At 45.2% G+C, this 25776-nt stretch overlaps 3 protein-coding genes and 1 long non-coding RNA gene across 55 annotated transcripts in view; 3 read left to right on the top strand and 1 right to left on the bottom strand.

Annotated features, from left to right (window-relative positions):
• Window positions 1-3115: 3115 nt before the first annotated feature.
• LOC145529221 (uncharacterized) lies at window positions 3116-5077 on the top strand. The gene is made up of 2 exons (XR_014071047.1): window positions 3116-4217; window positions 4492-5077. It is a non-coding gene; the product is annotated as an uncharacterized LOC145529221 (long non-coding RNA).
• Window positions 5078-11568: 6491 nt separating this feature from the next.
• On the bottom strand, window positions 11569-25470 carry LOC145528642 (uncharacterized). The gene is made up of 6 exons (XM_081547295.1): window positions 25441-25470; window positions 23970-24609; window positions 17228-17295; window positions 13784-14041; window positions 12104-12361; window positions 11569-11631 (listed from the first exon to the last, which is right to left on the bottom strand). Exons 1-3 carry the CDS (start codon window positions 25468-25470, stop codon window positions 17231-17233), a joined length of 735 nt encoding a protein of 244 aa, XP_081403421.1. The 3' UTR covers window positions 11569-11631; window positions 12104-12361; window positions 13784-14041; window positions 17228-17230.
• On the top strand, window positions 12541-22651 carry LOC145529218 (uncharacterized). 3 transcript variants are annotated; one of them, XM_081549156.1, is made up of 4 exons: window positions 12541-13883; window positions 14481-14603; window positions 15806-15990; window positions 21741-22651. In XM_081549156.1, the coding sequence occupies exon 1, from the start codon at window positions 13072-13074 to the stop codon at window positions 13777-13779; it is 708 nt and encodes a 235-aa protein (XP_081405282.1). In that variant the 5' UTR covers window positions 12541-13071; the 3' UTR covers window positions 13780-13883; window positions 14481-14603; window positions 15806-15990; window positions 21741-22651. The 3 variants fall into 3 exon arrangements, with proteins under 3 accessions (XP_081405282.1, XP_081405284.1, XP_081405283.1); XM_081549158.1 differs by having other exon boundaries at window positions 12704-13721; XM_081549157.1 differs by lacking the exon at window positions 14481-14603 and having other exon boundaries at window positions 13047-13883.
• ZMYM2 (zinc finger MYM-type containing 2) overlaps window positions 22889-25776 on the top strand; it is a 63249-nt gene continuing 60361 nt past the window's right edge. For 13 of the 50 annotated variants that reach the window (XR_014071023.1, XR_014071024.1, XR_014071034.1 and 10 more), the window contains exons 1-2: window positions 23962-24073; window positions 25108-25176. The gene's annotated coding sequence lies outside the window, so the exon portion shown is untranslated. Of the gene's footprint in view, window positions 23255-23961; window positions 24676-25107; window positions 25177-25776 lie in introns of those variants that run through there. The other 37 variants (XR_014071025.1, XR_014071035.1, XR_014071033.1 and 34 more) reach the window with 12 other exon arrangements.

The following is a 25776-nucleotide window of genomic DNA, read 5'->3' as shown; positions in this document are numbered from 1 at the left end:
CAATCTGATATCAAAGCAAGACAAAGACATACAAGAAAACTAAAGACTAACATCTTTTGTTGTTGTTGTTCACTTGCTAGGTTGTGTCTGACTCTTTGCAACCACATGAACTGCAGCACACCGGCCTTCCCTGTTCTTCACTATCTCACAAGGTTTTCCCAAACTCATGTCCATTGAGTTGGTGATGCTATCTAACCATCTTAGATATTATCTAACCATCTGCAGCACCCCCTTTCCTCCTGCCTTCAATCTTTCCCAGCAACAGGGTCTTTTCCAATGAGTTGGCCCTTGTCATCAGGTGGCTAAAGTATTGGAGCTTCAGCTTCAGCATCAGTCCTCCCAATGGATATTCAGAACTGATTTTTTTAGGATTGACTGATTTGGTTTCCTCCCAGTCCAAAGGATTCTCAAGAGTCTTCTCCAACACCACAATTTGAAAACATCAATTCTTCCACACTCAGCTGTCTTTGGGCCTGGTGGGCTGCAGTCCAGGGGGTAGCTAAGAGTCGGACACGACTAAAGTGACTTAGCAGCAGCAGCAGCAGCAGCTGTCTTTATGGTTCAACTCTCATATTCCTACATGATTAGTGGAAAAACCATAGCCTTGACATTATGGGCCTTTGTTGGCAAAGTGATGTCTTTGCTTTTTAATAGACTGTCTAGGTGTGTCATGGTTTTCCTTCCAAGGAACAAGTGTCTTTTAATTTCATGGCTGCAGTCACCATCTGCAGTGCTTTTGGAGCCCAAGAAAATAAAATCTGTCTCTGCTTCCACTTTTTCCCCTTCTGTTTTGCCATGAAGTGATGGGACAAGATGCCAAGATCTTAGGTTTTTTAATGTTGTGTTTTAAGCCATCTTTTTCACTCTCCACTTTCACCCTCATCAAGAGGCTCTTTAGTTCCTCTACACTTTCTGCCATAAGGGTGGTATCATCTGGATGTCTGAGGTTGTTGATATTTCTCCTGGCAATCTTAATTCCAGCTTGTGATTCATCCAGCCTGGCATTTCTCATGATGTATTCTGTGTATAAGTTAAATAAGCAGGGTTACAATATACAGCTTTGGCATATTCTTTTCCCAATTTTGAACCAGTCCATTGTCCCATGTCCGGTTCTGTTGCTTCTTGACCTGGTTTCTCAGGAGACAGGTAAGGTGGTCTGGTATTCCCATGTCTTTAAGAATTTTCCATAGTTTTGTTGTGATCCATAGTTTTGTTCTGATCCACACAGTCAAAGGCTTTATCAGGGAAGCAGAAGCAGGTGTTTTTCTGGAATTCCTTTGCTTTCTCCATGAGAATGTTGGAAATTTGACCTTTGGTTTCTATGCCTCTTCAAAACCCAGAATTTTGGGTGAAGTAGAAAAGGACAGCTTTATTGCTTTGCCAGGTGAAGAGAGATGAAGGGAGACACTCTTGGCTTCTGCCTGGAAAACTATGTGTCTCCACCCCAGAGAACCTGATGAAGGTTTTTATAACAGTGGATCAAAGGTGGAGTCTCTGACAAGACTAGGGTGTGACAAGACTATGTATGTGTATGCTCAGTCATGTCCAACTCTTTGCAACCCCATAGACTGTAGCTGTACAGTCTCCTCTTGTCCATGGAATTTTCCAGGCAAGAATGCTGGAGTGGGTTATCATTTCCAGGGGATCGTCCCGGCCCAGGGATTGAACTTGAGTCTCTTGTGTCTCCTGCATTGGCAGCAGATTCTTTATCACTAGCACTACCTGGGAGTCTCATCTCAAGTGATCAGTCTCCTAATGAGGAGCTTCTCTGGTTCCTTTTGTCTTATCTAAGGTGGTTTTTTTGCTGCTCCTCCCTTGGTTAGCAACTGTTCAAATCCACCCTTTGGAACTCAAAGTAGGTCATGGAGGCTGGAGTTTTGCCTACAAGAAATGGGAGACTGAAAGGCCTCCATGCCTGGGAGCCTCATAAGGCCCCAGGAGTTTTGTAGTGGCGTAAGAATAGACCTATAAACAAGTGAAAGAAATAAAGAGCCCAGTATAAACCCTCACCAATGCTGTCAAGTGACTTGCAAGGGGGCCAAGACCACCTCAGTAATATTGTAACAGCCTTTTTATAGACAAAAGTCTCCCAAAATTGACTTCAGTAGTGAGGGAAGCCAGCCTCCTGAGCTAGGCTCCATCTTAACAGAAATGCAATCCATCATCTTTTTCTAAGTCCTTTTCAAGAAAGCTGCAAGTTCAACTGCCAACAATTCCTGATCCCCTAAAGGCTGACATTGCAACACAAATTATTGTCCATTTGGAGACACTCCTGCTTGGTAGACACTGGCTTATCTCACTGCGTCCGGCATTGCAGCACCTCCAGGGTGCTCAGAGAAGCAGGGACAACAGCCCAACTGTCCACTGAAAACCCTTCTACAGCAAGTCTCTTACCCCCTAGCTGCGCATCACTTTGCATCCAGCCCAGCTACGAAGGATGGCTGCTATACTGATATTTTCCCCACCAATTCTCTGGGCCAGAGTCGCTGCTCAGTAATACATTTTCTGATAAGTATTTAATTTAGTAGATAAACTGAAGTTACTCAGTGGTGTAAAACATTTTGTGATCCCATTAGCCTGCCAGGCTGACTCTGTCCATGGAATTCTCTGCTGTGGGATACGGAGGAATGTCCTAGGAAAGACTATCAGATAATGTCCAAGTCTAGACATCTGTTCTAGAGCTACTTTTCAGTGAAGTAAAAAATGACTATTAGCAAACACTCATTAGCTATGTGAATGGCAAGGGTGTTCACCTCACTATAATCCTTTTTTCAGCTTCTATGTCAGTAATCAAAAAACACCAGGAGGGTTTCAAGAGAGTCTTTAAAATTTTAAGCATGATTTGTGTTTGGTAGATGGAATGAGGGCCTCTCCAGTGAGCAACAATAAGGTATTTGAAAATCTTAGTCTCTTCTATGCTTTTTAATTAATTCTCAAAGTCCAACATGTACAAGTATAACACAGAAGAATGTCTTTGTAATATTATTTTCCAAATACTTTTCCAAAAGCTTTATCATGAAGACGGTTTGCTTCAGGCTATTCCAGAATTAAAGGATTGTGTCCTATGCAATTTTTCCCATAAAATAACCTCATCACATTGATCTTAGAAAGACCATTTAGTGGTTTTGGTACACAAAATATTTTATTCTTGTCTGCTCATTTAATCATGGATTGTACTATTAAAAGCTTATTTTTGCAGATGAGGGATTTTCTAAGTCAGGAGAAGTCATATAATTTTTTTTCAAAAGAAAAGAAAGAACTTGAAAAGTATTGATGAGTAGTCTGCCAAGTAAAAAAGGTTCTTAGTTTCTTTCCTAGTATCTAGTAATTGCTATAATTCATATATTTGCTGCTACTGCTGCTAAGTCGCTTCAGTCGTGTCCAACTCTGTGCGACCCCATAGACGGCAGCCCACCAGGCTCCGCTGTCCCTGGGATTCTTCAGGCAAGAATATTGGAGTGGGTTGCCATTTCCTTCTCCAGTGCATGAAAGGGAAAAGTGAAAGTGAAGTCGCTCAGTCGTGTCCGACTCTTAGCGACCCCATGGACTGTAGCCTACCAGGCTCCTCCATCCATGGGATTTTCCAGGCAAGAGTACTGGAGTGGGGTGCCATTGCCTTCTCTGATTCATATATTTACTAGATCTTTTTTTTTTGGCCACACCGCAAGCGGGATCTTAGTTTCCTGACCAGGGATGGAATCTGTGTCCCCCATGCTCTGAGTCCTGACCACTGGACAGCCAGGGAATTCCCTGAAATCATTCTTTTGTTATGAACCTTATCCTGTTTTCTCCATCCTGAATCCCTCAGGGCGCAGCACCTTAGGGTGGGGGTGGGGCTGCAGTCCCTGAGGACTTTATCACATCCTTTGTTTACTGATATGACATTTTTTGTCCACATGACCCAAGTTAACCTTCCACTTTGACACTTTGAGAAAAGAAAAAATGTATCTGGATTACCTTTAAAGCATCTTCTCATAAGTATTTAATTTAGTAGATAAACTGAAGTTACTCAGTGGTGTAAAACATTTTGTGGTCCCATTAGCCTGCCAGACTGACTCTGTCCATGGAATTCTCCAGGCAAGAATCCTTGAGTGGGTTGCCATTTGTTTCTCCAGGGGATCTTCCCAACCCGGGGATCAAACCCAGGTCTCTCACGTTATAGGCAGATGCTTTACCCTCTGAGCCACCCAGGAAGCCCTTAGTAGGAATACAAACTGGTAGATGAATGCAAGTAAAATTTACATATACTATGATCTCATTCTTTTCTTTTTTTCTTCAAATTAATGTCAAAAAATTTAAATTAATTCAAAAATTTCAATTAATTTCAAAAAAATTAAAAGAAAAGGATGAGATCGCAGTATATGTAAATTTTACTTGCATTCATCTACCAGATTGTATTCCAACTATTCCTATATGAGAGTAACTCTTTTCTCATACTTCACAAGCACTGGTTGTTAACAGTTTTTGCTAAAGCTAAGAAGAACTAAAGAGCATCTTGATGAAAATCAAAGAGGAGAGTGAAAAGTTGGCTGAAGACTCAACATTCAGAAAACTAAGATTATGACATCTGGCCTCAACACTTCATGGCAAATAGATGGGGAAACAATGGAAACAGTGACAGACTTTATTTTTGGGAGCTCCAAAATAACTGCAGAGGGTGACTGCAGCCATGAAATTAAAAGGCGCTCCTTGGAAAAAAAGTTATAACCAACCTAGACAGCATATTAAAAAGCAGAGACATTACTTTGCCAGCAAAGGTCTGTCTCGTCAAAGATATGGTTTTTCCAGTAGTCATGTATGGATGTGAGGGTTGGACTGTAAAGAAAGCTGAGCGCCAAAGAATTGATGATTTTGAACTGTGGTGTTAGAGAAGACTCTTGAGAGTCCCTTGGACTGCAAGGAGATCCAACCAGTCGATCCTAAAGGAAATCAGTCTTGAATATTCATTGGAAGGACTGATGTTGAAGCTGAAACTCCAATACTTTGTCCACATGATGCAAAGAACTGACTCATCTGAAAAGACCCTGATGCTGGGAAAGATTGAAGGTGGGAGGAAAAAGGGATGACAGAGGAGAGATGGTTGGATGGCATCACCGACTCAATGGACATGAGTTTGAGTAAGCTCCAGGAGTTGGTGATGGACAGGGAAGCCTGGCGTGCTGCAGTCCATGGGGTTGCAAAGAGTTGGACATGACTGAGTGACTGAACTGAACTGAAGAAGCAAAAAATTGTTAAGAAGTTAAAAATTGTGTGATTTTTGTTTCAGGATGCTTACTGAAGCTAAATCTGTGACAGTAAAAAATTGAAAATACCCTAAACAGTAACCATTATATGAGTAATTGCTAATTAGGGAATATACTTATTATGAAGGTGAAAGTGTTAGTGGCTCAGTTGTGTCCAACTCAGTGTGACCCCATGGACTGTAGCCCACCAGGCTCCTCTGTCCATGGGATTCTCTAGGCAAGAATACTGGAATGGGTAGCCTGACCCAGAGATGGAACCTGGGTCTCTTGCATTGTAGGCAGATGCTTTACCATCTGAACCACCATGGAAGCCCATTTATTATGGAATACCTCCTACTAGCCATGAAAAAGAAAGAGGTGGAACTACAGGTTTTTCTCCCCCAACCTCTAGTAGTGCATAGGCCCTTGTGCCAGGATAGTATAATAATAGTACATCAAGGCTTTCAATTCTTATTACAACCCCATGTGATAAAAATGGACTATCATCATACCTAACTTGTGTTAAGAACAAAATTTAGCTCTGTAAATTTGGAGAGCTAATTGGTTTTTTCAGTGACTCATGAACTGGGTAGCATCCATTTTAGTAGACAGCAGAGCCCGCTGAGGGAGCTGTACAGAATGGAAGCTTTTTATAAGCTGTAGGGTGGGGCAAGGAAGTCATAGCAAAAGGAAAGAAAGGGTTATTTGGGGCCAGGACATCAATTTTGGATAAAAGGACTGGTTTTTATCCTGTAGACTGCCTCTCCTTCCTCTGGGTGGGGGTGGGGAGAGTGTGAGGATTAGAGAGGACCCACATGAAAGTTATTTCATTGGTGCCAATCAGAAAACTTCAAACTGATTGATTAAGATTACATTTCTGGGGAAGGTTGAAACTGAAATTAGATTAGGTGTTTAATCTAGGTTTGTACCTTTGGCTTTAGCACAAGTGATGCCATTTTGGGCTTGTAATTTTTCCCTTTGACAACTACAAACGAGGGAAGCAAGGCAGTATGGCATAGCAGTAGTGTGGACTACAAAGCAGCAATTAAAAAGGATTAGGTGGACCTATTAATATTTGTATTGATCTGGAACATGTCTGTACTATATGGCTAGCTGAAAAAGCCAATCTGAGAGTGAGAAATGATAGGATTCCATTTGATATTTTAAGAATATGAATGTTTATGTAAACATACCTGTGTAAACACAGAATCAAATACAGAATATTATTTAATTAATAATATGGACATGAAAGATTTGTGAAGAAGTTCCAACTGATGTCTTAGTATCTAATTTGTGTGTGTGTGTGTGTTAGTCTCTCAGTTGTGTCCGACTCTGTGCAACCCTATGGACTGTAGCCCACCAGGCACCTCCATCCATGGGATTTTCCAGGCAAGAATACGGGGGTAGGCTTTTATTTTCCTCTTCAAGTATCTAATTTACCTAATTTTAAAGGGAAGAAAGGAAAGAAAAGAGGAGGAAGGAAAAGAAGTAAAATAAATATATGAAATAGAGTTCACCCTTGGGAACAGTGGTGGCACAGTGGTTAAGACTCCATGCTTCCAATGCACGAGGCATGAATTGGCATGAATTGGTTGGGGAACTAAGATCCCACAGGCTGCAACGCCAAAAAATTAAGTTCATCCTTAATGGTAAGCCAAAACTGGGGGTTAGGCCATGTGTTAAGCAGTTGTTTTCTTCCATAGAGTGATGCAGAGAAGAAAATTATTAATCTACTCAGATTTTGGAAGCAATTCAAAGCCAACACTTTCCCTTACTTTATATAAATAAAGTCATTAATTTTTCTCCAGTCATGCTACATTACACACTGGTCACCACGACACCAGCTTCCTATCCATTCTTTACTTGCTGTACTAACTGGTCTCCAGATTTTTTTCTGAAAACAACAAATGATTTTGTTTCTTAAGCCCATTAGTTTCTCTATAACAACTTCCTTTAGCTTTCCCAATGTTTCTGTAAGAGAAGCCCACTAGACTATACTGCAAATGGCTTGGGGCCATTTACTAAGTTCCAATTAAATTTCTCCAGGTAGAAACAGACATTTTTTCAGTGCATTTGGGGATTAAAATGCATATTTTCCCAGAGGGATCCTATAACCTACTCCCACTGTAAACTGTAGGGCATGATCTATATTAAGAAAAATTTTATAAACTATATAATAGAAATAAATTAGGAAGTCCCTGGTGGTTCAGTGGTAAAGAATCCACCTGACAATGCAGGAGACACAGGTTTGAGCCTGGAATCAGAAGATCCTTTGGAGAAGGAAATAGCAACCCACTCCAGTATTATGGCCTGGGAAATCTCATGGACAGAGAAGCCTGGCGAGCAACAGTCCATGGGGTCGCAAAGAGTCAGAAACAACTGAGCAACCAAGCAGCAGCAACAGCAGTGTATATATGTCAATATTACTCTCTGAATACATACACCCTCCTTCCTCCACTGTGTCCATAAGTCTGTTCTCTAAGTCTACACCTCTATTCCTGCCCTGCAAATAGGTTCATCAGTACCATTTTTCTAGATGTCATATGTATGCATTAATATATGATATTTGTTTTTCTCATTCTGACTTACTCCACTCTGTATGACAGGCTCTAAGTTCATCCATATCACTTCAGCTGAGTCGATTTCATTCTTCTTTATGAGTGAGTAATATTCCACAGATGGGAATACCAGACCACCTCACCTGCCTCCTAAGAAACCAGTATGCAGGTCAAGAATCAACAATTAGAACTGGACATGGAACAACAGCTGGTTTCAAATTGGGAAACAAGTACGTCAAGGTTGTATGTTGTCACCCTTCTATTGTCACAAAGAAGATTTAACTTCTATGCAGTGTACATCATGCAAAATGCCAGGATGGATGAAGCACAAGCTGGAATCAAGATCACTGGGAGAAATATCAATAACCTCAGATATGCAGATGACACCACCCTTATAGAAGAAAGTGAAGAGGAACTAAAGAGCCTCTTCATGAAGGTGAAAGAAGAGAGTGAAAAAGCTGGCTTAAAACTCAACATTCAGAAAACTAAGATTATGACATCTGGTCCCATCACTTCATAGCAAATAGATGGGGAAACAATGGAAACAGAGACAGATTTTATTTTCCTGGGCTCCAAAATCACTGCAGATGGTGACTTCAGCCATGAAGTTAAAAGACGCTTACTCCTTGGAAGAAAAGCTATGACCAACCTAGACTTCATATTAAAAAGCAGAGACATTACTTTGCCAACAAAGGTCCATCTAGTCAAGGCTATGGTTTTATGAGTAGTCATGTATGGATGTGAGAGTTGGAGTATAAAGAAAGCTGAGCACCGAAGAATTGATGCTTTTGAATTGTGGTGTTGGAGAAGACTCTTGAGAGTCCCTTGGACTGCAAGGAGATCCAAATAGTCCATCCTAAAGAAATCAGTCCTGAACATTCATTGGAAGGACTGATGTTGAAACTGAAACTCCAATACTTTGGCCTCCTGATATGAAGAGCTGACTCATTAGAAAAGACACTTATGCTAGGAAAGAAAAGATTGAAGGCAGGAGGAGATGGGGATGACAGAGGATGATATGGTTGGATGGCATCACCGACTCCATCACCGACTTGATGGACATGTTTTGAGCAAGCTCTGGGAGTTGGTGATAGACAGGGAAGCCTGGCATGCTGCGGTCCATGGGGTTGCAAAGAGTTGGACATGACTGAGCGACAGAACTGATTTCCTTTAAGATTGACTGGTTTGATCTCCTTGCAGTCCAAGGGACTCTCAAGAGTCGTCTCCAACACCACAGTTCAAAAGCACCAATTCTTTGGCACTCAGCTTTCTTTATAGTCCAACTCTCACATCCATACATGACTACTGGAAAAACCGTAGCTTTGACTACACAGATCTTTGTTGGTAAAGTAATGTCTCTGCTTTTTAATATGAAGTCTAGGTTGGTCATAACTTTTCTTCCAAGGAGCAAGCATCTTTTAATTTCATGGCTGCAGTCACCATCTGCAGTGATTTTGGAGCCCCAAAAAATAAAGTATGTCACTGTTTCCATTGTTTCCCCATCTATTTGCCATGAAGTGATGGGACCAGATGTGATGATCTTAGTTTTCTGAATGTTGAGTTTTAAGCCAACATTTTCACTCTCCTCTTTCACTTTCATCAAGAGTCTCTTTAGTTCTTCACTTTCTGCCATAAGGGTGGTGTCATCTTCATATCTGAGATTATTGCTATTTCTCTTGGCAATCTTGATTCCAGCTTGTGCTTCTTCCAGCCCAGCGTTTCTCATGATGTGCTCTGCATATAAGTTAAATAAGTAGGGTGACAATATACAGCCTTGATGTACTCCTTTCCCTATTTGGAACCAGTCTGTTGTTCCATGTCCAGTTCTAACTGTTGCTTCCTGACCTGCATACAGGTTTCTCAAGAGGCAGATCAGGTGGTCTGGTATTCCCATCTTTTTCAGAATTTTCCACAGTTTGTTGTGATCCACATAGTCAAAGGCTTTGGCATAACCAATAAAGCAGAAATAGATGTTTTTCTGGAACTCTCTTGCTTTTTTGATAATCCAATAGATGTTGGCAATTTGATCTCTGGTTCCTCTGCCTTTTCTAAAACCAGCTTGGACATCTGGAAGTTCACGGTTCACGTATTGTTGAAGCCTGGCTTGGAGAATTTTGAGCATTACTTTACTAGCATGTGAGATGAATGCAATTGTGTGATAGTTTGAACATTCTTTGGCATTGCCTTTCTTTGGGATCAGAGTGAAAACTGACCTTTTCCAGTCCTGTGGCCACTGCTGAGTTTTTCAAATTTGCTGGCATATTGAGTGCAACACTTTCACAGCATCATCTTTTAGGATTTGAAATAGCCCACCTGGAATTCCATCACCTCCACTAACTTTGTTCATAGTGATGCTTCCTAAGGCCCACTTGACTTCGTATTCCAGGATGTCTGGCTCTAGTTTGGTGATCACACCATCGTGATTAACTGGGTCATGAAGATCTTTTCTGTATAGTTCTTCTGTGTATTCTTGCCATCTCTTCTTAATATCTTCTGCTTCTGTTAGGTCCATACCATTTCTGTCCTTTATTGTGCCCATCTTTGCATGAAATGTTCCTTTGGTATCTCTCATTTTCTTGAAGAGATCTTTAGTCTTTCCCATTCTATTGTTTTCCTCTATTTCTTTGCACTGATCACTGAGGAAGGCTTGCTTCTTCCTTGCTATCCTTGCTATCTATCCTTGCTATTCTTTGGAACTCTGCATTCAAATGGGTATATCTTTCCTTTTCTCCTTTGCTTTTGGCTTCTTTTCACAGCTATTTGTAAGGCCTCCTCAGACAACCATTTTGCCTTTTTGCATTTCTTTTTCTTGGGGATTGTCTTGATCCCTGTCTCCTATACAATGTCATGAATCTCAGTCCATGGTTCATCAGGCACTCTATCAGAGCTAATCCCTTGAATCTATTTCTCACTTCCACTGTGTAATTGTAAAGGATTTGATTTAGGTCATACCTGAATGGTCTAGTGGTTTTCCCTACTTTCTTCAATTTAAGTCTGAATTTGGCAATAAGGAGTTCATGATCTGAGCCACAGTCTGCTCCTGGTCTTGTTTTTGCTGACTGTATAGAGCGTCTCCATCTTTGGCTGCAAAGAATATCATCCATCTGATTTTGGTATTGACTATCTCGTGATGTCCATGTGTAGAGTCTTCTCTTATATTGTTGGAATAGGGTGTTTGCTATGACCAGTGTGTTCTCTTGGCAAAACTCTATTAGCCTTTGCCCTGCTTCATTCTGTACTCTAAGGCCAAATTTTCCTGTTACTCCAGGTGTTTCTTGACTTCCTACTTTTGCATGCCAGTCCCCTATAACAAAAAGGACATCTTTTTTGGGTGTTAGTTCTAGAAGGTCTTGTAGGTCTTCATAGAATCATTCAACTTCAGCTTCTTCAGCATTACCGGTCAGGGCATACACTTGGATTACTGTGATATTGAATAGTTTGCCTTGGAAACAAACAGAGATCATTCTGTCGTTTTTGAGACTGCATCCAATCAGTCCTGAATATTCATTGGAAGGACTGATGCTGAAGCTGAAGTACCAATACTTTGGCCACCTGATGCAAAGAACTGATTCATTGGAAAAGACCCTGATGCTAGCAAAGATTGAAGGCAGGAAGAGAAGGGGACAACAGATAATGAGATGGTTGGATGGCATCACTGACTCAATGGATATGAGTTTGAGCAAGCTCCAGGAGATGGTGAAGGACAGGGAAGACTGGCATGCTGCAGTCCATGGGGTTGCAAAATAGTCAGGCACGTCTGAGCAACTGAAAAACAACAGATACATGTACCACATCTTCTGGCATATTTATTCTTAAAAGTTTTATTCCGGCAATCATCCTATGATATTGCTCTGCAACAGAAATATGTAAACAAGTTTCAACTGAAAAATTTCTAGGCCCATAAAACTAAGTGTTAAACATTTTTAATGAATGAAATATGGATTAAATTTTTAACTCTTTGACTAAACCAACACAATGTATTACACACTTCAATTAATAATTTATAGAAAGTAGGACTTCCTTGGTGGCTAAGTGGTAAAGAATCTGCCTGTCAATGTAGGAGACACGAGTTTGCTCCCTAACATGCCTCGCAGCAACTAAGCCCATGTGCCACAACCTTTGAGCCTGTGCTCGAGAGCCCGGGAGCTGCAACTGCTGAGCCTAGGAGCCATAGAACCTGTGCTCTGCAACAAGAAAAGGCATAGCCATGAGAAGCCCCTGCACTGTAAGCAGAGAAAAAAGCCCACGCAGCTACCAAGACCCAGCACACCAAGAAATAATTTACAAAATTTATAAAAAGTAGAATTTTATATTAACACTTACTTAAGGTTAATTTTTAAATTCCTGTTTTGATTTCTTCCTTGACCCATTGTTTTTTTAGCAGCAAGTTGTTTAATTTCCATGTAAACTTTTTTTCTTGATTCTTTTTCTGTGGTTGATTTCTGGTAATAGTATCATGCTGTTATGGTGAGAGAAGATGCTTGGCTTCAGGGAAGATGGCTCCGAAGACCATGCAGGGCAGGACTCCACAGCTAGCGTGTGAGGGCCCCAGCTCTCACAGGTGGGGTGCTGTTCTGGCCCCTAAAATCAGGGTGATGCAGAGGAGAAAGCTGACCCAGGAGCCTGCTTCTGCCCCTCACGTCCACTCATCCCAGGCAGCATTCAACTCACAGCACCCTGAGCAGAGCACAGGGCAGAGGGGAGCCAGTGTGCCCCACCCCCACCCCCACCCCCCCACAAGCAAGCCGGGAAGGGTCAGCATCTCAGGAGAGGACAGAGGGCCCTCTGGTCCACGATGGATGGTCGGGGAGGTCTGCGAAGAACCAGGAGGGCCCAGTCCTCGCAGGATTCCGGTGAAAAGGGTGGTGATAGATGGTTCGGTCCACCAGTTGGTACCTTCCCATCCTGGAGCTGGTCTCCAGCAGACTCTCTCACACACACCCCCCACCCCCCACCCCCCAGGAGGGCCGAGCCCCGACTACCAGGAAGGACCGTCGTGGAGGGAGCAGAAAGGCCCTCTGCTGTCCACCCTCCCGCTGGGGAGGGCGGACCCGGAGGAAGCCGTCTATGGGGTGCAGCTCCCGGGCAGGACTGGGGGTCCGTGACCTAGCCCCGGGGAGAAGGCGTACAGGACAGATCCAGGGCGCAACCTGAAGCCGGAGGTTTGGGAGCGGAGCTGCCACCCCTCACCTTGGATCCAGCCGCTCACCACGCGTCCAGACGCGGTTCAACCCCCGAGACCGCGAGGCCACCCCCGCCCGGAACACACGAGGCTCCGCCGCCACCGCCCCATGGTCGGACCTCCCCAGGTGTTCCCTCCTCGGCTCCCCAGTTTAACACCCCTGCTCGCCCCTCGCCCGGCTTTCCCCTTCCCCCCGCTCGTCCCCCCCCCCGCTATCCCCCCTCGTCCCCCCAGCTGTGACCCCTCCGCACACCCCCGGGCTGCCCCCCCGTTGACCCCCTCGGCTCTCCGCCCCCCGTCGCTACCACCAGTTTTCTCCCCCAGCTTTCCCCCCTCTCGCCCCCACAGCTGTCCTCCTGGTCCGCTCCCCCTCAGCTGTACCCCGCCCCACCACCACCCCCGCCAGCTCCCCGCCCGGCTGTCTCCCCCTCCGCTCGGCCCCCCAGCTGTCCCCCTCTCGCCCCCCAAGCTGTCCCACCCCCCCGTCGCTAGCCACCCCAGCTGTCACCACCCCCCCGGAGCCCCCTCTAGCGCGGCCTCAGCCTCCGCGGGGACGTCCAGGAGACACCGGGAGACCACACTCCACCGCCCCCACGCCCTCGGCCGCCTCGTCAGGGCTTCCAGCTTGGCCTGGGAGCCTCCCTCCCTCTTCCAGTTTCCTGTCTCCCTCCACCCGCCTCCGCTGAGGGTCCTGCAGTGGGGGCTGCGCCTTGTCCTGGGAGGATACCTGGAGCCCTGCGCCGTTGTCCACGCGGCCAGGTACCTCCCCCCAGGTCTTATATCTGGGACACCCTGGCAACTGGACAGTTATCGATAGACACCTGGGCAGCCTGTGCTGTGCTCTGTCGCTCATTCCTGTCCGATTCTTGGCGACCCCACGGACTGTACCCGCCAGGCTCCTCTGTACATGGGATTCTCCAGGCAAGAACACTGCAGTGGGTGGCCACGTCCTTCTCCAGGGGATCTTCCCGACCCTGGGCAGCTGGACGATTATCTATAGACACCTGGGCAACTGGGTGATAGTCTATGCTCCTGGGCGGCTGGGCCGTTACATATAGACTCTGGGGCAGCTTGGTTAACTGGAAAACAGGGGAAACAAGAACAGAAGGAAAGAAAATCCACTTCACTTTTTTTTCATACTGGGTTATTTCTAATATTAAAAAGAACTATTGTGGTGTTATATGAAAATAATTAAATTAGAAAAACAGAATTTGGACAGCTTTGGAATTAGTTATAAATAAGTCATTTATTTTTATTCAGAAGCATTTATGTATGCCTAACTGCTGTTTTTCCACCTAACTGCTGTTTTTCCAAGTTTGTGAAAAAAGAAAGTAAAAAGCATTTGTAAGTAAAATGCTCAATAACATTTTACTTACAAATTTTGGACTCTCTCAAAAATCCAGTCAATTCAAATTAGGATTAATTTCTTGTTCTATTTAGGATGCCTCCAATCAGCTGTCCATGTTGATAGAGAGCTTCTATTTTTTTTTAAAAAATGTACTTATTTGCCTTTACCAGGTCTTAGTTGCAGCATGCAGGATCTTCAGTTGTGGCATGTGGAATCTAGTTTCCTGACCAGGGATTGAACCTGGGTCCCCTGCACTGGGAGCAAGAAGTTTTAGCCACAGGACCTCCAGGGAAGTCCCTAGCTTCTATTTTTTTGTGAATCTTCTCATCTGTTCTTGAACAAAATTGATCAGATTTGCTAACACTTTGATATCAGAAAGTCTTTGCATATAAATTTCAAACTAGTTTCTTAGTCAAAGATTTTTGTCTCCCCTGCCCCCTGAAGTTAGGGATCTTACTTCCCCCACCAGGGATTGAATCCACACTGTCATTGGTGATAGCACGGAGTCCTAACCACTAGATCACAGGACAGTCCCTTCCAAGTCTTGGCACCTCACACCATCATTCCCCTCTACTGACCTCACAGCAGAGGCTGGTCTGGCCCAGACCCCTCTGGCCACCCTTGAGCTAGCCTCCCAAAGTGCTCAGGGTTATCTGCTTAACATGTACAACATCAGTTTCTTATTACCTTTTCACTTAAAAACCCTCTTTATGGCTTCTCCATGACTTCCCTGGTGGCTCAGACGGTAAAGCGTCTGCCTACAATGCAGGAGACCTGGGTTCGATCCCTGGGTCAGAAAGATCCTCTGGAGAAGGAAATGGCCACCCACTCCAATACTCTTGCCCGGAAAATCCCATGGACGGAGGAGCCTAGTAGGTTACAGTCCATGGGGTCGCAAAGAGTCGGACACGACTGAGCGACTTCATTTTCACTTTCATGCACTAAAATAAAATCCAGACTCCTCAGCAGGCCTACTAAGCCCTCCATGAACTATACTCTTGCCGGCTCTCCTGGCACCTGTGGTGTCACCCCTTCACTTGATCCTCTACTGTCTACCCTAGTCATCTCCAGATCTTAGGAGGATGGGTTTAATTCTTATTTTTCCTGTTGTCTAGAATAATATTCCCCTTGTTATTCTTTTTTTTCCACCTTGCAAACTTTAAGCTTTTTATTTTGTATTGGGGTAAGCTGATTAACTGTGGTAGTTTCAGGTGGGCAGCAAGGGGACTCAACCACACATATCCATGTATCCATTCTCTCCCAAACTCCCTTTCATCCAGGCTGCCACATAACATTGAGTAGAGTTCCATGTGCTATACAGTAGGTCCTTGTTGGTTATCCATTTTAAATATAGCAGTGTGTACATGTCCATCCCAAACTCCCTATCTCTTCCCCTCATCCCCCTGCCCCTGCTCCACAACTATAAGTTCATCCTCTAAGTCTGTGAGTCTCTTTCTGTTTTGTAAGTAAGTTCATTTGTACAATTTCTTTTTAGAGTCCACATATAATTGTGATGCTGGAAAAGATTCTCGAGAGTCCCTCAGACAGCAAGGAGATCAAACCAGTCAATACTAAGGGAAATCAACCCTGAATACTCATTGGAAGGACTGAAGTTGAAGCTCAAATACTTTGGCCACTTAACTCGAAGAGCTGACTCATTGGAAAAGACCCTGATGCTGGGTAAGATTTAAGGCAAAAGGAGAAGAAAGTGGCAGAGAATGAGATGCTTGGATAGCATCACTGATTCAATGGACATGAACTTGGGCAAACCCTGGGAGATAGTGAGGGACAGGGAGGGCTGGTGTGCTGCAGCCCATGGGGTTGCAAAGAGTTGGTTACGACTTAGTGAACAACATAAGAAATGTCCTATGATATTTCTCCTTCTCTGTCTGACTCCCTCTTGTTATTCTAATGGCTGCCCCTAGGGAAAATCTCTTTGGGCTTCCCTGGTGGGTCAGGTGGTAAACAATCTGCCTGCAATGTGGGTGACCTGGGCTTGATTCCTGGGTTGGGAAGATCCCCTGGAGAAGGGAAAGGCTACCCACTCCAGTATTCTGGCCTGGAGAATGGACTATATGGTCCATGGGTTGCAAAGAGTTGGATACAACTGAGTGACTTTCACTTCACTTTCAGGGCAGATCTCAATGGAAAGATCACTTGCTCAGAAAGGTGTACCATGGTCATTAGTACAGGTCCTGTACTAATGGAGGTCATTAGTACAGACCTCGACAGGTCTCCAATGGTACTCCCTATTAACCAGCTCTGTTCCCTTCCTAGCTCTCCACTGTAATTACTTTATTCATTTCATAGATTCTTTGTTTGTTGTGTCTATCTAATCAAGGGTAGACTATATGCTCCATGAGGCCAAGGATTGTATCCATCTTATTCTGCATTCTAGCCCTCACACTTACAGTATCTGGCATAACTTGGACACTCAGTTAAAAGCTGTGGAATGGATGAATATCCAGGTCTTAAAAATTCCACACTATGCTAACAACAATGACTAATTTTTGTTACTACCACTAAGCATTAGGTTTTTCTTTTTTTATTTTATTGAAGTAGAGTTGACCTACAATTTTGTGTTCATTTCTGCTGTGCAGCAAAGTAACTCAGTTATATATATATATATATTCTTTTTCCTCTTCTTTTCCAGTATGGTTTCTCACAGGATATTGAATACAGCTCCTGTGCTCTATAGTATCACTAAGCATTAGTTGATAAAACTTTTCTGTCTTATCAAGCTTGATGACTCTAACACTGGTTACATTTCTTATTTCTTTATTACACTTAAAAAATGATGACTGAATTCAAAATCAGTTTCTTATCAGCACAGCTATGGTGTCTCAAATGCATTTCCCACTAATTGTTTTATGTCACATCACATAAAAAATAAGCATTATTTTTTTAATTTCCCTACCTGTCATGAGTATGCAGCCATTCTGGGTCCTGCTTTTCCGTAGGTGGGTTCTTGGACTTGATTTCTGTCTTAGAGGCAGAAGGAAGTCAAAGTGAAGTCTTCCGTAGCTACATATTTGTCTCCACTATATGCATCTCATCTTAAAATCTTTTTACTTACCTGACAACAATAAAACAAAGATGATGACTCTATTCTCAAGGACAATTTTATTCTTCTAGGTATCACCAGATTTTTTTACTGAATGTCTTTTTCACTTCTATATCACATAATAAAAAATTAGCAAGATATACTTCTTAAGGATGATATAAATTTTTGAAAACATTCTGTGGAAAAATACTGATACATAAAAATGTTAACAGCAAGCAGAAACCACCTTGCTGTTACACACCTATTAAATGGTGAGAAACCAGAACACTGAAGGCACCAAATGCTTATGAAGACATGGATGTCAGGAACTCTCCTCATTACCAGAGAAGATGCAGAAGTTCACTGTGAAGACAGTTTCTTACAAAACTACACATACTCTTAACATAAGGTACAACTGTCGTGCTCTGTGGTATTTATCCAAATGAGTTGCAAACATTTATAAAAGACTCTGAACATGGATATTTATAGGAGTTTTATGCATAATTGCCCAAAATTTGGAAGCAACCAAGGCTTCTTTCTGTGGGTGAATGAATAAATAAATGTGGTATGTCCAGACAATGGAATATTACTCAGCACTGAGAAGAAATGAGCTATGAATACACAAAAAGACATGGAGGAATGTGAAATGCTTACAGCTTAATAGAAGAAGTCAGTCTAAAAGGGCTATTTACTGTATGATTCCAAATATATGACATCCTGGGAAATATAAGACTATGGACAGTGTAAAGGTCAGTGATTGGCACGAGTTATAGAGATGGAGAGTTAAATAGGTGGAACACAGAGGATTTTTAGGGGAGTGAAACTATGCCAACACGCATTTGTTAAAACCCCTAGAATGTATATACTAGTGTAACCTGTGGAACAGAAGTGAACCCTAGTGTAACCTGTGGGCTTGAGGTGAGAATATTGAGTCAATGCAGATTCATTCCCTGTAGCAAATGCACCACTTTAGAGAGGTTGATAGTGGAGTGGGCTGTTCATGTGTAGGGCAGTGGGTCCATGGCAACTGTGTATTTACTGCTCAGTTTTGCTGTGAACCTAAAACTGCTGGGGAAAAGAATATGACCTGTTACCAAGAGCCAACCTTGGGTGAAGAATTACAGGTAATTTTTTTCTTTTGCTCTTTTTGCATTGGTTTTCCAATTTTTGTTGTTATTATTGTTTGCTTTTTGTTTTTGTCACTGTGTGTTTGTTACCTATGGAAGTATGAAAAATATTTTTTTTAAAAGTGTGCTAAATTCAAAGCTGTTGAATTTGCTTAATTTTAGGTCTCAGTCTCTTAGAGAATTGTAACCTAGTACAGAAACTCAAAAAACGATAGTTGATAATATAAGGAACTCTTAAATGGGCAAAAATTAAGCTTTAAATCATTATTTCCAGCTAATGATTTTATGAAAATCATAGAATTTGATTACTGGAAAGGACCTCCATAATCAGAACACATTTTTCTTTTTAAAAATTTGCTTCTATTTTGTAGTCAGGACCTCTAAAGTTTAGAAGGCAGTTGGGGGGGCAATGCTGCCTGGGAAGTAAAATGAGAAACATGGTGGGTCCTTGCATTCCAGCATGGGGGAAAATTTATATATATACATATGTATCTGTAGTAAATATATTGGGTTATTTAACAATTTTTAAAAAGCCACAGGAACTAAGAGGAAAGCAACTTTCATAATAAGTTGGGAAAGTGAGAAGAGATGGAAGAGACATTGGAATCCCGAGGGATGAAAAGACTGAAGAGACTAGTGGAATTTTTTTCAAGGGCACATTATGTACAATTCCTTCATTTTATTGATGGAGAAACTCAGGCTCTGGAAGGTCGAGGGTCACAGAGCTGAGGAACGGTGAAGTCACATCCATGTCAGTCCTGCATTCTCGTCCAGATCAGAAGAGAAGGAAACTTGCTCAAGGGTTTGAGTGGCCAAACAAGTATTTATTTTTTTTTGTTTGTTTTTTTTTTTTTTTTGAGTTTTTTTTTTAAACATGTAATGGCTTTTATTTATTTATTTATTTATTTCATTTTTATTTTTTTACTGTGCTGGGTCTTTGTTGCTGCTTGTGGGCTTTCTCTCATTGCTGCCAGCAGGAGCTACTCTTTGCTGTGGTGGACAGGCTTCTCATTGCAGACGCTTCTCTTATTGCAGAGCACAGGCTGTCGGGCATGTGGGCTTCAGTATTTGCAGCACTCAGGCTCAGTAGCTGTGGCTCACGGGCTTAACTGCCCTGAGGCATGTGGGATCTTCCCGGACCAGGGATCGAACCCATGTCCCCTGCATTGGCAGGCAGACTCTTAATCCACTGCACCACCAGGGAAGTCCCCCAAACAAGTATTTAAAATACAAGCCCTCTGCTCAAATCTTCATGTTGCTTTCTTGCACAACTTAGTCTGCTTTTGTGACTAATGCATAATAACTCCACACACACACATTTTTTTTTTATAAATTTATTTATTTTAGTTGGGGGCTAATTACTTTACAATATTGTAATAGTTTTTGCCATACATTGACATGAATCAGCCATGGGTCTACATGTGTTCCCCCTCCTGGACCCCCCATCCACCTCCCCCCCATCCCATCCCTCCGGGTCATCCCATTGCCCCAGCCCCGAGCCCCCGTCTCATGCATCGAACATGGAATGGTGTTCTGCCTCACATATGACAATATACATGTTTCAATGCTATTCTCCCAGAACGTCCCACCCTCACCTTCTCCCTCAGAGTCCATAAAATTGTTCCATGCATCTGTGTCTCTTATTCTGTCTCGCATATAGGGTTATCGTTACCATCTTTCAAATTCCATATATATGCATTAGTATACTGTATTGGTGTTTTTCTTTCTGGCTTACTTCACTCTGTATAATGGGCTCCAGTTTCATCCATCTCAGTAGAACCGATTCAAATGTATTTTTTTAATGGCTGAGTAATATTCCATTGTGTATATGTACCACAGCTTCCTTATCCATTCGTCTGCTGATGGACATCTAGGTTGCTTCCATGTCCTGGCTATTGTAAACAGTGCTGCGATGAACATTGGGGTACACGCGTCTCTTTCAATTCTGGTTTCCTCGGTGTATATGCCCAGCAGTGGGATTGCTGGGTCATATGGCAGTTCTATTCCCAGTTTTTTAAGGAATCTCCACACTGTTCTCCATAGTGGCTGTACTAGTTTGCATTCCCACCAACAGTGTAAGAGGGTTCCCTTTTCTCCACACCCTCTCCAGCATTTATTGCTTGTAGACTTTTGGATAGCAGCCATTCTGACTGGTGTGAAATGATACCTCATTGTGGTTTTGATTTGCATTTCTCTAATAATGAGTGATGTTGAGCATCTTTTCATGTGTTTGTTAGCCATCTGTATGTCTTCTTTGGAGAAATGTCTGTTTAGTTCTTTGGCCCATTTTTTGATTGGGTCGTTTATTTTTCTGGAATTCAGCTGCAGAAGTTGCTTGTATATTTTTGAGATTAATTGTTTGTCTGTTGCTTCGTTTGCTATTATTTTCTCCCATTCTGAAGGCTGTCTTTTCACCTTGCTTATAGTTTCCTTTGTTGTGCAAAAGCTTTTAATTTTAATTAGGTCCCATTTGTTTATTTTTGCTTTTATTTCCAATATTCTGGGAGGTGGGTCATGGAGGATCCTGCTGTGATTTATGTCGGAGAGTGTTTTGCATGTTTTCCTCTAGGAGTTTTATGGTTTCTGGTCTTACGTTTAGATCTTTAATCCATTTTGAGTTTATTTTTGTGTACGGTGTTAGGAAGTGTTCTAGTTTCATTCTTTTACAAGTGGTTGACCAGTTTTCCCAGCACCACTTGTTAAAGAGATTGTCTTTTCTCCATTGTATATTCTTGCCTCCTTTGTCGAAGATAAGGTGTCCATATGTGCGTGGGTTTATCTCTGGGCTTTCTATTTTGTTCCATTGATCTATATTTCTATCTTTGTGCCAGTACCATACTGTCTTGATGACTGTGGCTTTGTAGTAGAGCCTGAAGTCAGGCAGGTTGATTCCTCCAGTTCCATTCTTCTTCCTCAAGATTGCTTTGGCTATTCGAGGTTTCTTATATTTCCATACAAATTACACACACACATTTTTGTAACAGCCTTCTCAAGTTATAATTTCATGCATGCGCGCTAAGTCGCTTGTCATTTCCGACTCTTTGCGACCCCATGGACTGTAGAATTCCATACCATACAATTCATCCATTTTTTTCAATGCATCCATTTAAAATGAACAATTCAATGTTTTTTTGCATATTCAGAGCTGTTGTCCAATTATCACTATAATCAGTTTGCTCCGAAAAGAAGCTCCCTACACTTTAGCTATCACTCCCTACCTCCCCAGGCCTAGGGAACTAACCTACTTTCTCTCTCTATAGATTGCCTCGCCTGGACAAGTCACATAAATAGAATCATACAATGTATAGACTGGCTTATTTTTCTTAGCATAGTGTCTTCAAAGTTCATCCATATTGTAGCCAGTGTCAGAGCTACATTTCTTGTTATTGCTGAATAACATTCCATTGTATGGATCTACCACGTTTGTTTATGCATTCATTAGTTAATGGACATTTCGGTTGTTTCTACGTTTTGGAAATTACAAATAATTCCGTTGTGAACATTCAAATATTTGTTTTTATAAGTGCTTTACTATAAAATTAAATGTAGCTTTTATTTAAATTACAACACAAAACTTTTTTTTCCCCCAGTTTTCAAGTCAACTAAAATTCTCCTTGATACCATGTAGGTAATCTAGTGAACATTTTCATGGACAAATGCGTTTGAATGAATACAAAATGTGACTAATATATACTAATAAGCAATTATTACTCTTGTTAATTATAAAACAGCAATACAGTTGATAATTAGTGTCAATACAGAGCTTTCTTAAATTGAACGGCATGCACCAATCCAATCTGTCACTAAAGTCTGTGACAGAGCTTATTTGGAAGTATCTCAACTTAAGCCATCTCACTATAAACTCAATGAAGAGAAGTTATTGCAGTGGTATGTGGTAACAGAAAGGGGATGATGTAAGTTTTCATGGACTGATTACAATGTTATCCCCCATTTTGTAATAGAGGACGTTTCTGTCATGGAGATGGTGACGTCAAGAATGTCAATGTAAAACGGTACTGTGTAATACACATAGTCTTACAAGGATATTTTGTTTTTATTGAAAACTGAAAAACTTTATAAATAAATGGTACCATTTTGAAAAAGCGGGTTGAAATGCATATTGTATATCCTCCAATTTAAATAAAGAGCAGTATATTTATTACTTGATTTATACACAATGAGACTCGCTTTCTACTAGACTGTGCTCTGTAAGTAGCGTCTCTTAAAGGTCAGTCTTTTCTGAGACCTTCATGGATGATTATAATTTCATTAGAAAGTTCATGTTGTCCACCATCGTGTTGAACTTTAAAGTTGAACATCACGCGTCTGTTTACACTAGCAGGCGGTGTGTGAAATTAGGTCTACTGTATCCATCCATTTACGCCCCAAAGGCGCCGGCTGCAGTCCCAGCAACGGCCGCCAGGGCGGCCTCCCCGCCTGCCTCCTACGTGGAACCTCCGGACCCGCACAGCCCGTGACGCGCGCCCGGGACGTAGGTGTAGACGGCGAACAAAAGCCGAGCCCCGCGGCCCAGGTGGCTCCTCGGTAGGAGCTCGCCCGGCCCCGCCAGGCAGGCCTCGCACCTGCCCACCCTCCTGCCCCGCGGCCTTGTTTGCCGCGAGAGTGACGAGCGCGGAGGCCAGGGCCCGGCGGGCCCAGCCCAGCCCTTCCGACAGGCGGGCGCCGGGATCGGGGACCCGCAGTCGCCTCCATCTTGACCGGTGGAGGCGGGAGCGGCGTCCGGGCCGGACCCCGTCGCGTCGGCCGGGCCCAGGTTCGCAGCCAGCAGCGGGCGCCGTCCCCGCCTTGGGGCCCAGCCCCGGCTTCCTGGGACCAGTCGGGGTTGCCATCAGTTCCCCCCGCGGCCCCGACAAGATGGAGGACGTCGTCTCCTCCCTCAGCCATGACGGGAGCTGGGGACGCCTCCCCACGGGGCTGAGGCGAGGGGAAGCGCCTCCAGTCCTAGGAGCGCGCGGGGCGCCGCCGCCGGCCTTCCAGACCCCTGCTCCCGCCCCCTTCGCCGAAGCCCCTGCCCGCCCAGCCCTCACGGGGCTCCCAGACACTGGACAGGGAGGGCTTTGGGGACATCGAGGCCGCGGCGCAACTGAGGCGGCGGCACTCGCAGCCGTTGCGAGGGCAGGTGGCCCGGCTCAGGTCTTCGGGCCGCCGGGGCCCGACAGTGCCCAGCCCCAAGGGCTGAGCCGCGGCCGGTGCTGCGGGAACGGTAGTCGGCGGCCCGACCCTGACGGGCCGGGCCACGGTGGGGGCGGGGAAGGGGGGGTGGAATGGAGGCGCGGGGGTGTGGCCTGCGGCTGACGGACAGGGCATCGGACCACCCCCTCAAGGGGGGGTCCTGAAGGAAGGCGGACGCAGCCAATGGGCGTGCCCGAGGCGCTCAGCCCGCCCTCCCCGGCCGCCAATGAGTGCGCAGGGGGCGGGGCCTGCCGGGTCGGGCCGCGCCGCCGCGGCCGCCGCCTCCGCCTACTCACCAGCGCTAAAGCCGGGACTGGACCGAGCGGAGTTGCGCGTGTTGCCGAAGAGGGGTGGGCCGGGGGCGGGGAGGTTCGTTCCGCGGAGCCGCAGCCAGAACCGGGTGAGGCTTGTCCCCGCCGTCTCCAGCCCAGGGCCGCCGACAGTGGGGGTGGCCGGGAGCGGCGCAGCCTCCGGAGGCGGAGGCGGAGGCGCCTGGAGGCGGAGATGGGTGAGGGCGGCCTCCGAAGCCTCCCACCGACCCGGGACGAGCGCCCCGCGGCGCGGCCGCCGTCGCCGCTGCCGCTTCGGGGCCTCCGGCTGCCGGCGGCTCCGCTGATGTCCCAGGCGCGTTGGCGGGCGGCCCGCGGGCTGCGGGAGTGCGGGCGCGGCCGCGAGGGCTGAGTGAGGCGGCCGACAGCGGCGGGGGTCGCCCGGGGCGGGGGCCGGCTGTGGGGGTCGCGCGGTGTGGGGGTGGGGTAGGTGGGGGAGGGGCGCCTCCGTGGGGGCTCGAGATCGCGTTAGCGCCCTCCCGGCGACGACGCGAGGTCCCAGAGTTTGGGGGCGAGGGCGCGGGCCCCCCGCGCCGGTCCCCTCCTCTGCTGCCCCGGCCCCGGCGCGCGCGCGGCTCGGCTCCGCACGTATTGTTTGGCTGGGTCTCTAATGGCGGACGGGGAGGCAGCGCTGCCGGTCGCCGACTGCGGGGGGGCAAGTCTCGGGCCTTGGGTAAGAGCCGGGGGCACACGCGGGGGGTTTCCGCCCCGCGGCGACGCGGGCCGCCCCCCAGTCCGGCGTGGGTGCGGGCGCGGCGGGGATGGCGCTGGGCGGGCCGACCCGGGGGATCGGAGTCTCCGCTGGCGTCGAGGCTGCGCTCGCCCTTCCCTTCCCCCTCCCCCTCCCGGAGCAGGCCTGCTGCCCTCTGCCTCCTCCCTCTAGGGTTTGCTTTTCACGTGGGTTTTGGTCCCAAATAAAAATTTTATGCCGTTTTGCTCTACTTTACGTTGGAGGGGATTGTTGGTGCCGGGGTGGGGAGCAATAATCGAAGGTCCGAACCTCCTTGACCTCTTATTCCGTTTTCTGCCTCCTTCTGGTGGAAAAGGCTTGGTTCTCCCTCCTGGTTAGTTGTTGATCCATTTTTCATTTTTCCTCTTATCCCAGGACCAGAAGTCGAATTCATCCCTACCTGGTGCACCTCAGGCTGAGCGTGAGGAGGACAACACCCCGATTGTGAGTCTTTTGCCCCTAATTTGATGCTCTTAGAGGACGTTGGCAGGTGAATGTAGGGCCTCGGCCTGGGGACCGGTGCGTCCCCGTTGTTTTGAGGGGGAGGAGCTTCCCCCTGGGTGGCACTGCCCCCGGGGCGCAGCCTGGATAATGGCTGGTGAGGCAGCTGGGAGTGGGCGCTGCTGTTTGCACCGCTGCAGACAGCGCTCCTGCTGCAATACCAACCTCAGCAACCAGACGACGGGCTCCTGCAGCTGCTCACGTTACCCGGGAGGAGGGGTGGAGAAAGGAGGGCATATTGCTGGCGCCCTCTAGAGTTCCAGGGTGGGAATTGAAGTCGTTTCGCTTGACGCCTGTTCTGCAACCATCTTTTAACACTTGCTCTTCCTTTTCAATGGAGAATTGATTGAAGGGGTTGGGAAAGTAAAAAGACGGATTTAGCTCTGAGTGTGTGATGTAAAACACAAATTTTGACTGTCAGGGTTCATGAGTTGGTGGATGTCTATGACGTGTTTGCTTAGGAAAGGCGTGAGGCCCCCTCCTCCTCTTGTCTTAGTTTATCACCTAGTTCCCTGCTCTGGTTACTCTTAGCCCCAAATCTTT

This window comes from Giraffa tippelskirchi, chromosome 12 (assembly GCF_054371585.1).
Source record: "Giraffa tippelskirchi isolate mGirTip1 chromosome 12, T2T-mGirTip1v1.2.pri, whole genome shotgun sequence".
NCBI classification, from domain to species: domain Eukaryota; kingdom Metazoa; phylum Chordata; class Mammalia; order Artiodactyla; family Giraffidae; genus Giraffa; species Giraffa tippelskirchi.
The sequence above is the reverse complement of the archived record's forward strand: the minus strand, read 5'-3'. Positions and strand labels throughout refer to the sequence as shown.

Excerpts from the sequence above, each read along its gene's own strand:
- LOC145528642 (XM_081547295.1), bottom strand. The coding sequence starts at position 25,470 with ATGCCCTCCTTTCTCCACCCCTCCTCCCGG. Across the intron at positions 24,610-25,440 it reads TTCTCCACCCCTCCTCCCGG|AGACCCAGCCAAACAATACG; the intron begins GTAACGTGAGCA and ends GTCCGCCATTAG. Across the intron at positions 17,296-23,969 it reads CAGTCCCGGCTTTAGCGCTG|ACAGAAATCAAGTCCAAGAA; the intron begins GTGAGTAGGCGG and ends TCTGCCTCTAAG.
- LOC145529218 (XM_081549156.1), top strand. The coding sequence starts at position 13,072 with ATGGTCGGACCTCCCCAGGTGTTCCCTCCTCGGCTCCCCAGTTTAACA.